Source organism: Cygnus olor, chromosome 1, assembly GCF_009769625.2.
Source record: "Cygnus olor isolate bCygOlo1 chromosome 1, bCygOlo1.pri.v2, whole genome shotgun sequence".
NCBI classification, from domain to species: Eukaryota; Metazoa; Chordata; class Aves; order Anseriformes; family Anatidae; genus Cygnus; species Cygnus olor.
In genome coordinates, this window is record NC_049169.1 from 116660184 (window position 1) to 116673584 (window position 13401).

The following is a 13401-nucleotide window of genomic DNA, read 5'->3' on the forward strand; positions in this document are numbered from 1 at the left end:
GAGCTAACTGGGGATGTATGTTAAGCAGAAACTGAATTTGTGCGTACTTGCTCTTTTTTTTTTTTTTGCATGCGCTGAGTACAATAAAAGGAAATGGTTGAAATCAAATTTGGAGAATAGCCATTTTAATATTGTTTGTGTTTGCAGCTGTAATGCTGTAGCAACAAGTTAAGAAAATATAATTTCACCTCTAGCAGAGGCATTAACAGTGCTTTCTGCAGCTAGCGAGGAGACTTAATCATACTGATAACATTTCATTTAGGGCAGGAAAGAAAGGGAAGGCTGCCCCTCCAGTGCAGTGATAAGTAGTATCAGGAGCTGCTTTATCCCCTTCTGGTTCCATCAAGTCTTTCGAATGTTTTTCTCTACTTTGTTCACATTGTCTGTGGTCTTCTGTCTCTAAAATACAAGTTAAACAACTGGTTATCTTGATTTTTATTCATTTATTTTGAGTGATGTATATCTTGATAGGAAGCTGCCCCACGTTTTAAAAGCAGGCAGGATCTCTGGGCTGAAGTCCCATAGGACTCTTCTGGATGCTCTTCATAGGGCAGAGGGGGTGGTGGGGTACTCAGCAGATGGCACTGCATAGAAAGGCTGCCCCACAGCTGGGCCATCTCCTAGAGTGGGACTATGAGGTGAAAAGGTGGCTTTCTGTGGTCACTCCTCAGCGGTGCTCGCTGGTATGTGGAAATTATTCACTGCCGTGTTTTATTTTGTAACCTGCTCTCTCTTGAAGCATAGTAAGTTCATAGTCTTGTAATAATAACATTAAAGAGTTGCAAAGAGTGGAGGAAGCAGGAGCAGGGGACTGGTGTTTCTGCTGAGGGTGTGAGTACCTCATGTGGCTTGCTTTCTGATCTTTTAACAGTTTCTTATGTTTACAGAAAGCTTTATTGCTCTGACTGCTGTTGTCTAGAGTGACCATCACATCATGCCTAGAGTTGTCTGCTATGCTTTATTTCATGTTCTTCCGCTACGGGTAATTTCTCCAGGTAATTTCTTCAGTCTGCACGCCTATTAAATGATGATGAATGTCAGAGCAATGTACACAGCTTTTTTTTTTGACCTTGATATACCAGCGTCTCATTAGGATGATGAGTCAAGCAAAAGTCTTCCTGTATGCTGTAAATAGACTAATCTCACCAATAAACTCATCAAAAATCTCTAAAGATACCGAGCCAAACCTATTGACAATACTGGAAGTTTCTGTGATTTAATGGGTTGTAGATCCAGACCATTAAATTGAACGTATTTGAGACAGATAGTGGAGATAATCTTTCACTCTTAACCTTTTCTAGAAACTGTGTCTTGCTGTTTCAAAGCCAAGAGTGACAAAATTTCAACGAATAAATTCTCACGGTGGTAATTCAGCAACTTTTTTTTTCTATTTAAGATCATATTTGTAGTTCTCACAACTTGGAAACAAATCTGCATCTTTGTGACCAGAGTTTGGTGTAATGTTCTCTTCCATACACCTTGATTTTGGAAATTCATGACAAGCAGGATTTTTTAACGAACTCTGAACCAGCCTTTCATTTCATTGAGGGATGCGCAGAGAAATTAAATCTATATCATATCAGAAACTAAGATAATCTTCCTGCCGTGCTTACGTTTTAAATGCTAGGTCTATGGCAGATAGTATGTCATGCCGTCTGGGATGTGGTTGAGTAGTAGCCTATTATTTTACAGTATATCTGGAGAATCCTTAGTACAGGCTGTTCAAATTGATACCAAAACTATTTTTACCCCTTATTTCCTTTCACTTGCTTTCTAGTTTTACTGACTAACTGCTGTTGATTTAAGCTATGTTTTCTAGCTACTTACATAGCTCTTGTTGCCAGTGGTTCTTACAAAACTGCACTTCTAAAATAAATCAGGCCTGAGGGGAGACTGCTTTTAGTGGTGACATGGCAGAGTGGGCAGGAGCCTCAGATTGCTTTGTTGAAGTCTGGTGCAAAACCCTGGGTAATTACTGTCCTTTTGGTTTTGTAATTCTTCTGCATCGTGTGGGTTAGGCTCCTTGTCCTGGAAGGAAATGTGGTACAGTGGATGAAGAGGAAGACTATCGATTACCTACTTTCTTCCTGAGCATTTTCTTACAGTGGGAATGTTTGCTGTGATTGTATCTTTACACCTTCAAAGGCTGGATAGCCACTGCTCTTTTGGCTTTTAGCTAGAAGAGCATTGTATGTTCTGCAAGGGAAAAGTTTCTTAGAGATAACTGAGAAAGTAACTTGTAAGCATTCAACACAACTCGTTAAATAACCGGCATGTTCTTGCGTGTTGTGTCCCAGAAATGTCCAGGACAATAATTCACTGCCCCTATGGCAATGTAGTACCTCTGAGAGATGCGAGGTTGATGAGACTGGGACCTTTACTTCAATTTATCCACCAAACAGGGCCAGGCGGTGGCATTATATGCTTTCCGTCACATCTCTGCCTTGGCTGTTGGATAGCTGATTACTACCCATGGATCTTCTGATCTTGTAAAGGGAGGTAAGGGAAAGGATGCTTTATGGTACTAATTTTCATAGCTGGCTTTAGAAGCGAAGTGAGTCACTAGAGGAAACTGGAAAGTAGGAAGTATACTGAGAGAAGTTTTCATCAACTCCTGGCTGCTGCTATTCATACCTGTCCTGCTTATCCACACAAAGCAGCTCATGGAACAAATCGTCCTCACTTTGAACAAAAAATAGCTTTTTAATTTTCCTTCGGTGTTTTCAATAAGCAGAGTTTGTAGAATTCTGAAAAACGGCGAGGAAACTGTCGATGAGATATGGCCAACAAAGTGCCTTTTGTACCGCTTTTCATTTGCAACGTTATAAGTTTTTCTTCATAGACAGGGTTTGCCAAGGTCATACAAACGTCAAGGAGGCTTAAAAAACCCAGCATGAAAAATACAAGAGCAAATGGCAGAATTCAGTATCACAGGGTTTCACGTGATTTCTCAACTAGCAAAAATGTGAGGTAGGTAAAATACTAGAATTCAGGGTGGGAGCAACATGTTCAGAGCAAAGGATGTCAGTAATTAGTTTCACAAGTGGAGATAAATATGGTACAGTAGAGCAGAAGCAGCTGGGGAATAGAAACAGAGCATGCTCAGAAAACTGAAGACAAATGGCTAAAGATGTAAGGACTGGCTGCAGCAGCTTCTGTGGTTGTCAAGCATGGGAATTCTCACTGGGCTGGAATATTAGAACTGGTGGACCAGTTTGTAATTTCACGCTCGTATTCATGCATACCTTATGAATTTCAGAGGGTTGTACAACATGGCAACAATAAATGAATTAAAGCCTGGAGTTAAAACTGGAAATACTGTACGTATAGAATGATTAATGGCTTAATTTTCACTTTTGAGTTCACAAAGAAATTCATATTTCTTGAAACGGCTGTAACGTGATTAGCGCGTATGCTGCATCTGTCTTTTAAGCTGATTTCTTAATGAAATGAGGCTGATGCAATCTTGCTGTCTCTGCCATTCTCCTTTCTAATGGCTTTTGAACTTGGTGGCAAACTTCAGCCACATTTAACAGAGAGGTGGAGGCCTCAGAGCAGGTTAATCGTTAGGACATTCATGAATATAGAATGCTGGGTAAAGGAGAAAGATGATATTTTTACTGAGAGGTAAGAAGCATCTTAAAGATACCAGCAAATTCATGTGAATGAGGAGCCTCAAGACTCAGCTCTTGCCCTTTAGTTGAGAGTGGTATAAATAAGGGTGGGAGCTCAGAAAGATGCAGAGCACTTGAGAACTTTCTCACTGGAGAAGAATAATACTGTGGGGAGTGGTCTCTGGTTTTCATAAAGTCAAGTGACCCTGCAAGATAAGGCACTAAAAGGTAAAGGGAGTTTGCCACTTGGTTTGATTGGGGTTTTACACTAGTGCTCCCCTGCAGCATGTGTGAAAAGTGGGCCCTTCGTGAGGTGGTGAAAGCAGGGAGAGTACCAGAGGTGCCCACAGGTCTCAGTGTGACTATACAGGAGGAAATGGGGGTTGTGTGGTGAAAGGCCAGTGTTGGGAAGATGTTGTGGTTTAACCTGGTCGGCAGCTAAACACCTTTTAGGAAGATGTAAACACCTTTTAGCTGCTGTTTCATTTTCCCTTACTTTGGGAAAGAAGGGGAGAAAGAGAGATTTTACTAGCACGTCAGTGAATATGCTCAAAAGAATTGAACCATGCTGAGACCCACCGTCTTAAGCTAGGACAGATATTTACTTCCAAGGTGCTTCACTCAGCTGATCTTCATATATGCTCATGAGATACAGAAGCACTGCTCCTTGTTCCAGCAAGTGGTGCTTTCCCCATCCTCTTCCCAGCCTGTCTTTGGGATTCAGTAAAACAGCTGCTGATCTGACTGTCCTTTGCCTGTTGGTCTGCCCTGAACTGCCTGTCTGTCCTATATGGCCAGGAATGCAGAAAAATAAAGAATTCCTGGGTTAAGATTAACTTCATAGATATCTTAAAAAAATCAAGTGCTGTTAAATGAGTGACTCGCAAAAGGGACACCACCTCTTCTTGGGCTGTGGTACTGCTGAGGCCTGCAGTCCCCACGTGCCCAGGGGTGCGGGCTGACGAGGCAGCCAGGCCGTGTCCCCAGCAGAGCCACGCAGCTCTGGAGTCCTGCCAGAGCAAGGCGATGCCCAGAGCACAAGAGTGATAAATCCTACTTCCACACGCAGAAAACTGGAGAAGCAACATGCCACAGTGTCTCCAGCTTCCCCTTGGGTAAAACGTGATGTGTCCTTTTGGGTCTAACACAGCAACATCCTTAGTTTAAAGGACAACCAGCAGCACGCTTCAGACTCTGCTCAAAGCAAAGGCGGCATGAAAGTACAGCCAATCCACTTTATTTGAGGATAATACTTGAAATTTTCTTGTTCTCCTTGCTGTTTGTATGCACTTTGGCCCTTGTCTGAAAGGGACCAAGCTGTGCCTTGGAAGGTAGTAGGAACAGTGACACCTGTGATGGGCACAGGCACCAGCAAAGAAATATCTGTGTGGAGAGAGAGAGAGGGAAGCTGTTCCTTTCAGGCTTGGTTGGACTGGGAGTTGGGGTGGTTTAGATTGGATATAGAAGGAATTTCCTCACAGAGATGGTGGCCAAGCACTGGAGTGGGCTGCCCAGGGGAGTGATGGAGTCACCACCCCTGGGGGTATTTAAGAGACATGTGGACATGCCGCTAAGAGATGTGATTTAGTGATGGGACTCAGTAGGTCAGGTTGGTCATTGGACATGACCTTGAAGGCCTTTTCCTGCCTAGCTGATTCTATGATTTTGTGACAAGAAAGTGCTGGTTGAAAGACAAATGAACCCATTGCTGCGTTAGGGAGTCGAACACCGGGTACCACAGGTACCTCCTGCGTGGTGTGGGAGCGGCGGTGTGGGGTTTTGGCTGCGTGAGACAAATGTACCCTGCAGCTCTTCAAGGAGGGGAGAGGAAAGGAGAGCTCCACTTGCTTCATGTCGAATGTGAGTTTCTGCTTCCCAACAGCTGTTCTTAAAGTAATTTATTAGTGGAAGAAATGTTTCTTCCATCCTTATAGGAAAACACTGGGAGAATTTAGATTATTCATCCTAAGCTTCAGTATCAGCTTTTTCAACTCTTTGCTTTCTATGGTAGGCACAATAGTTGCTATATTGAAACAGATTTTCCTCCTCTGTAATGTGCTTCTGAAGTGGCTAGATTACTAATGATGCAAACAGATTTTAATTGTGAAAAGGCTAGACACTGCATGAAAGGCACTAACTGAGGTGTAGAAGAGACAGTAAGAAAACAAGCTCTCCCAAGTTAAATTGCTGTTGAGTTTTATAAATAGCACCATCATGTAAGCAGGTGGCATCTGGTTCCTTACAGCTGGCAGGTACTTTATTTTCAGGCTTTGGGAACTTCTGCATCACTTTTGGATGCTCAGCTTGTCAAGTGTGCTTGTTACCATCTACTGGTGGTTCTGGTCATTTGCAGCACTCGCGATGACAGAACACGAATACTTTCAGCAAACTTTGGCTGAGGCAGAAAATGAGGGTCATGCCTTTACTTTTTGGGTGAGACATAAAGTATGTGGTTTGACAGCCTGTCTGGACAGCCTGGCTGGCCTCATTAAAGGGCTTCTAGTACCCAACAGTGCCAGATAGCGTGGTGTTTGGAATAAACTCAGTCAGATGGCTTGTTTAAAACATTTTGTTGGGTTACATATGTACTGGTGGGATTTGCGTTGTGTCATACTTGTCTAAGATACCATGACTTTGTGCTGGTTCACACGTCACCCAGCTTTCTGCATCAGGTATAGGTGAGGCCTGTGCCTGAGGTAATGCTCTGGCTAATTCATGGGAGGTAATTTTCTGTGCCAAAGCTCTTTACAGATTGAGTTTATATTGCTACTTATCCTAAGGACTTTTTATTATTTTACTCTTTTTTTCCCCCGCGCTAACTAGTATATCTGATTGTGGAACTGTGGCTTGACAAAGCAAGACGTTACTAAACTTGCTCCAGCATGGTTTTTGAATGTGGTAATACTGAACTTCTTTTTCCATGCTGTAGCTTGCCAGGGGGCTGCTATAATGACCAGCCCTGCTCTTTTCATCATGAAACATGCTGTGGGGTGAAGAACCTGCTCTGCAGATGGGCTGCTGTGTTTTTCTAGTCAAAGCACGTGCAGAGCAAAGCCTCTGAAGCCCAGCAGCCCTCACTCAGTGCTTATTCAGAAGAAGTGTGCACAGAGCGCTAGTGTTGAAGGCAGGCCAGGAGGGCATCAGTTCATCTACACGGCTCTGGAGGCATGGCATACGAATAAACCCATGTTTATTGGGTGCAGGAGGGATGAAGCTCCTGTTGCAGTTCAGGGAGGGCACAACAATTGCAGCCCAGCTTATTGGCTCGTGGGGGCTTGAGTGGTTCCCTGTGAGCACGTGTCTTTGTGTTTCTTCCAGTGTTAAGTCCAATTGTATGATCTTTGTCCGAAGAGAGGTGTGAGATTCATCTTCAGCTAACAATAATCTTATTAGTGGGCTGTAAATTGAAAGTAAAGATTTATTCCAATCTTTGCTGATGGTGCAAATCATTTCCAATTTGTTGTGTGAAGACCTGAATGAGGCAGGCTCGGAGAGGAGGTTTATAGGGCTGGGTTTCTGTTGCTGAAGTTGCATGGACTGTTTATTTTAGTGCTCCCGTTTTTCCCTTCCCCAGGGTTTGTAAATCCAGGCTCAATTAGATGCTTTCTTTTCTCTTTCAGGACAATTATTCTGAGTGACGGCCCTTGCACACGCTTCTGAGTGGTTATCATGGGCTTCATTGCCTTTCTGAAGACCCAGTTCATAGTTCACCTCCTCATTGGGTTCGTCTTTGTTGTGAGTGGACTGATCATTAACTTCATTCAACTATGCACGCTAGTCCTCTGGCCCATAAACAAGCAGTTTTATCGACGAGTAAACTGTCGCCTTGCCTATTCGCTTTGGAGCCGTGAGTATGCTTGAAGGAGACGTGAGGTCTGGGGATGGGAAGGGGGGGTGTCTTCGATTGCTCTTTATTAATTTAAGGAAGAAACACATGTATGTACATGCATGCACAACAGAGAGAACTGCTAAGTTTTAAGTAGACTCCTTCAGAGCAATTCAGAGCAGCCATCTTTTCTAAATATTGGGAAAACATACAGGAGTCAAGTGACTGAGACGTACTGTCACTCTGTCCTATGAAAGGAGTAGATAGTAAAGCTCCTTGCTACCCTGACCCTACCTTGCTTGTTGGGAAACTGCCGATCAATACCATCATTGTCCTGCATCAGAGACTGCTGAGCAATGGGAGAAAGAGGAATTCAGAGACTGCTTCAGGTATTTGGTGTAGGTGCTATGTTGACCACTTACTTAGGGGCACAAGTTGACTGTGTGATCTGCAAGGTCAGATGTCTGTCTTAAACATCTAGCGTAAATGCTTTTGTAGCTGGGCTGTGTGACAACTGCATTCTTCTTATGCCCTGCAGTATTCATCTATGACACCTATGTCTCTTCTTGTAAACAGTTTTCATCTTCTGCCTGGGGGAGAGCTCTCCAGTGAGTTCAGCTGCTGTGATTTCCCGTTTTAAGACCTTTGCAAAACTTCGTCCCTGTGGATGGTTTTCTTTTTCCTCATACAGCTTAACAGGACAGCAGATTTCTGAAATGAATGTTTAGAAGGCTCCTTAGTCCAAACGTCACCTCTTATTTCCGGAGTGAATCATCCAATGAATTTATACATTTCCATTCTCCATCTTCTCCCAGTATGCATGGCCACTTACCTTAGTGCTCAGCATCCAACTCCCACTTTGGATAAATGCGTCACCTGAATGAGTACTTAAAGTACAATTGAGCAGTCCACTGACAGGCACCCACATTTAAGTCATCAATGTGAAGTACTACCAATAAAAATGCTCCAAAGTATCTAGTTTGGTTGCTTTTTAAGGTTTTTGTCTTTGTCCTTCCTGTGCTTTTTGTTCCACCTATTTAGACTGCTGTCTAAGAAGCACAGGAGAAGGGAAATTAAGTAGAGTGGCAGGCAAACTGTCAGGAGAAAAAGGTATTGTAATGGAAAAAACTATAGACAGAAACTTCAATATTAGCTTGGGGCGTGAGATAGAGGTGTATGGGATTTTGTTTTGCTTGTAAGAATTTCTTTGTGCTTTTTAATAACTCAGAACCTGATCTCATCCTGCAAACTATTGCTGCACAAGTAGTCTTTTTTCAGAGGATGCGTGCTGCTTGTGCCTGTAAGGCTTGTAGATTCACACCCTTGATTTCTGCAAGTTAACATTGTGTGTGGAAAAAGCATGTTTTAAATGCCGTTATCTGTACTTTGTATACACTGAAAATACCCTACACTGTTGTTCAAAAAGGTTTGGAGAAGTTGAGTAGATAATTGGATTGCACCTGGGATAACCCCTTGTGTATAGCCTATTAAAAATTAAACGAGTGAGAAATTAAACTGTGAAAATTAATGTAAATGTTACGTGGGATTGCAGAGGGCTGATGGCCTGTAGTGGAAGAGCTGACAGAATATGCACTTCAATTGTGATTTATAATGAAATAAGTGGTGTAAGTGTAGCAGTTCAACTGTTGCCATTCATAACGAAATGTGTTCTATTATACGGAAACCTTTCGGCAGTGAACCTACAGCTTGGTGTTCTATTCTAGATGCTACATTTTGGTCACTTGCTCCAAACTGTTTGGGTTGAGGCTGAGAATTTTCATGTAGGAGCTCTCCTTACAGCAGTTGTCTTCCACAAAAGCTGTTCTGCCAGTCTGGCAAAGGAATGGTGTGCAAGAGTAGATATATAGGTGGTTGTGTGTGTGTGTCTCCACTGAAAACAAGGCTCTATTACTATATTTCTTCTTAAATGCATAAAACGTGGCTTCAGAAGGGGAAGGAGATACACTCTACCCAGTGTCCATGGCAGACCTTTGGGGAAAGAAAAGTAAAGATAGCAAGAGAGGGATGTGTTGCACTTGAAAACTTTCTAAGAAATAGTGAAGCACTGAAATAAGTCATCTGGAGGGGCTGTGATTGAGATATTTAAGGATAAGTCAGACTAGTGAGCTCAAACTTCTGTCTGTTAGTGAGGTGGCATCCCCTCCTCCCCATCCTTCCTGCCAGGGCCTTCCTGGAGTAAATTGGTGCTGGGGATTTTTGTCAGACTCTGGGCTAAAAGTACTTCATTGCATATTTAATTCATGAAGGGTAGTCTGTATTCCAAGTTTTCTTGTGTCAACTCTTTTCAGATGACTCATGCCTTTGAATAGCAGTGTGTTTAGTCCAGTTCCAAAAACAGTCTCTCAAATTTTAGTGCTTTAAGCCAAGAGATGCATTGTGCCTCTTGTTTATTTTGTTTCTGGATGGCTTGTGAAGTCATAAAACCACTTGCTTTGGTGTGTTGGAATCCAGATGGCAAGAAGGGTTTTTGCTGTAGTAAAGTTCTCAGTGGCAGCTATATGGAGTATCCCAAATGTTGCATGTCTTACCTTCTCTTGGCTTAGAAATAGTGGCTTGCTGTATCATTGACAGGATCAGTACACATGAAATATCTTAACTTCCCCACCACCACCACACAAACACACACAAAAAAGGAAATGAACCCACTCCTTGTTATAATAATTACATCATTTATCAGTACACTTGCAAAGGACATCTGTTTCCTTATATTAATTCTCTGGTTCATTGACCCTCCTCTTTCAGTGTGAACTCTGAGATCTCTAAGCAAAGCTTCTTCCACTATTTTGGAATACATAGTGCAAGGAATACCTTGCAGAAAGTCATCCACACCTGCCTCTGCAGAATTTTTACCTGATCTTGAGGAAAAAACAGACCCATTTTATTTTATTCTTGATAAGAAAATGGAGTGTCTGTTGCAGATACTGGAGGTGTTTAGAAGGGGAAAGTGCTTGGAGTATTACAATTTGGTACCACTACTCCATTCTCCTGAACACCTACTTGGAAGAGCGTAGCTCTAAACTGAGGGCATTCTTGCTGTCCTCTTTCTCCTTGCACTAAGCCAGCATAATCAGAGCAAGAAAGGTAAGCCATCGCATCATTCCCAAAGGAGACAAAACTGAAAAAAACAAACAACAAAAAAAAACTTCTAGCTGGTATAAAGTTTTCTTTTTTCTGCTGTAATTCCAGTCAACCAGGGTTACACTCTTGATCAGCAAATTGCATAAATTTTTTTATGCCTCCCAAATGAGCAAGTCTCGAAAACAGTACAGGAGAATAGCCTGGCAGATAAGTGGTCACACAAGGAATACAATCTGAATAACTAATTCTGAAGAAGCTATGTAGCTTCGGCAAGTTAGGATAATTTTCCCTACTATTCACCTAGATAGTGTGTTTGCCTTCTTATTGATGTGGTGCAAAATTGGACTCACTCTTACTTGGCAGCTTAGGTAGAATACTGTGAATTGTGGTCACGCTGATCAGAAGCCCTTGTGCAGGAAGGCACCGCTCCATTTTACAAAACCAGGGCCTCCCGACAGGAAGTTGGAGTACAGGGTGGCGGAACCATGTAGATGTGGAGAACTGAGAGGTCTCCTTCCAGTTCTGCATATCTAGGCCCTGCATATTTGTCATAGTAACATCAGAACAGCTGGAGTTTTTAACTGGTGTAGTTGTGCTACCAAATTTTGATTATATCCATAACTTACTGAAATGAGAAAATACCAATGACTACAGTTTGCATGGAAGCAAATCTTCCTACTGGGAGAATGAACTATTCTCATACTTTTTATAGATGTCCCATGATACCAGCAATACTTTCCATCTGCCTTGTTGTACTGAAATGAGATAAATAGGCTAACCATAGCAACTACACTAAATGTGTGATGAATTTAAATGGAGGGTCTTTTTAAGATGAAACAGATGGAGGTGGAAAATAAAAAGAGTGAATAATGAAGGAAATGTGCAGAGTGGAGTAAGAGAGACACTGGTATATTGAAAAGTTGGAGAAGACAGGGGAAAGGGCTCATTCTTCGCTGTGCAAGAATGAAGCAGTTTACTGTTCCTGGCTTTGCACAGGTATTTTGATAAATTAGCTTGATTCTCTGGTGCTTCTGACTCTGTTGATGACCATAACGTAGAATGATAAGAGTCCTAATATTGAAATCTCTTGCAGAAGACCTGTGACATCATATGCACTTAAGAGCCCTTTATTGGTCTGTTTACTTCCATAAAGCTTGTTTCATGTTGAGTAAAAGCATTAGGCAGCATCTATGCATAATTTGTATTCCACCTGGGAGAAAGTGCACTCATTTAGTGGAGCAATCAGCAGCTCAACTGCCTGTTTTCAGGTATAAAGTTTTGTGTATTTTTTCTGGTTATCGTGAAATTTCACATTCATACTACAGTGCCCAAATTTGCCACCATTAAAAACTTGTTAAAGTATTCATAAAGTATATATCTAGTTCCCTAAATGCTGCTTAAGGATAGCGTTGTGATTTGGTCTATACCTGTACAATCTCTCGTTTAATCCCTACTGGATTGGGTTGAGATGACGACAGTGTTGTCAGGAGCCAGAAGAGTCCAGGCACTGAATGGGGCTGGAGACTAAATGCTAACCGTTTTCTGTAAGCATCACCTCTAACTCATCTGTCTTCACCATGTTTGTCAGAGTTGGTAATGCTGCTGGAATGGTGGTCAGGCACAGAGTGCACCTTGTTCTCTGACGAGGCTACTGTGAATACCTTTGGGAAAGAGCACGTCATCATCATCTTGAATCACAACTTTGAAATTGACTTCTTGTGTGGCTGGACTATGACAGAACGCTTTGGAGTACTCGGGGTACGTGGTGCCATGAGCTTTCCCTTCATCTGAAGGACTATGGGTCTGTTTTAAACCCATGCACGTAGAGTTTTCCAGATAAAACTCCATCAGTTTTCCGTCACCTTAACCTTAATGCTTTTGTTTGATACACATCAGCAAATGACATTTTTGGATTGTTGTTTTTGTTTCTCTCCAAGAGTTCCAAAGTTCTCGCTAAGAGAGAGCTACTGTATGTGCCCCTAATTGGCTGGACGTGGTACTTCCTTGAGATTGTTTTCTGCAAAAGGAAATGGGAAGAAGACAGAGATACGGTTATTGAAGGATTAAAACGTTTGGCTGATTATCCTGAATATATGTGGGTAAGTGTCGGGTTCCTCCGCTAGTATCGACTGCTGGAAATGAAATGGTGAAGATGGCACTATTGTGGTACAGTAGCCTTGTATATCAGGAGAAGGTCTGCTCCCTTCTGTTCCTCACGTGCTGTCATGGAAAATGTGTTCTGTTTCAGGAGGTCTTTTGGGATATGCTTGTAAAGTGTGGCTCTGTTTTCCTGTTGGTAATTAAAGGCATTTGGAAAGCAGTTCAGAAGCTTGCACAGATGATTTAGAAGCTTATAATGTACAAATCAAGCTTGTGTAATACTTAAAAATAAGTTCAGATAAAATGTATGCCTTTTTATTATAATAAATTATTATTAAAATAATAAGTAGCAGCTCATATTTGACTACTAAATCTATATAATCTTAAGTTACGTTTTCTGAGGTAGACACAACAAAAATTTCTTCTGGTTTTGAGTGCATCTGGGTGGGGTGGATGCACAGACCATGAATTTTAGTAGGAATTTCTTCTGTTAGTATGTTCTTTGATCTGTAAAATTAGATGTATCCTAAAAAGTCTCTATGAGAGCATATGGTAAGATTACAACTGTTTTTGCAGTTATGCTTCTCCTTTTTATTTTGACGTTATTTGAAGCCAAGGGTGGAACATGTATGTTTCATTATGTACAATGTTGTTAGATTTTACTGCAGAAATACAGTAGTATAATCAACCTATTAACCTTCTTTTAGCTTTGAATGCAAATGTTTTGATAAGCTTACTGTTTAGCTTTTATAGCAGTGCGTT

At 41.8% G+C, this 13401-nt stretch overlaps 1 protein-coding gene across 5 annotated transcripts in view; it reads left to right on the forward strand.

The window, feature by feature from the left end:
• Positions 1 to 13401, forward strand: part of AGPAT3 (1-acylglycerol-3-phosphate O-acyltransferase 3) — an 89926-nt gene that overhangs the window by 67340 nt on the left and 9185 nt on the right. For 4 of the 5 annotated variants that reach the window (XM_040545437.1, XM_040545438.1, XM_040545440.1 and 1 more), the window contains 3 exons: positions 7235 to 7461; positions 12128 to 12297; positions 12477 to 12638. In XM_040545437.1, the coding sequence (XP_040401371.1) occupies positions 7284 to 7461; positions 12128 to 12297; positions 12477 to 12638 (510 nt within the window). In that variant the 5' untranslated portion in view covers positions 7235 to 7283. Of the gene's footprint in view, positions 1 to 977; positions 996 to 7234; positions 7462 to 12127; positions 12298 to 12476; positions 12639 to 13401 lie in introns of those variants that run through there. The other variant, XM_040545441.1, reaches the window with a different exon arrangement.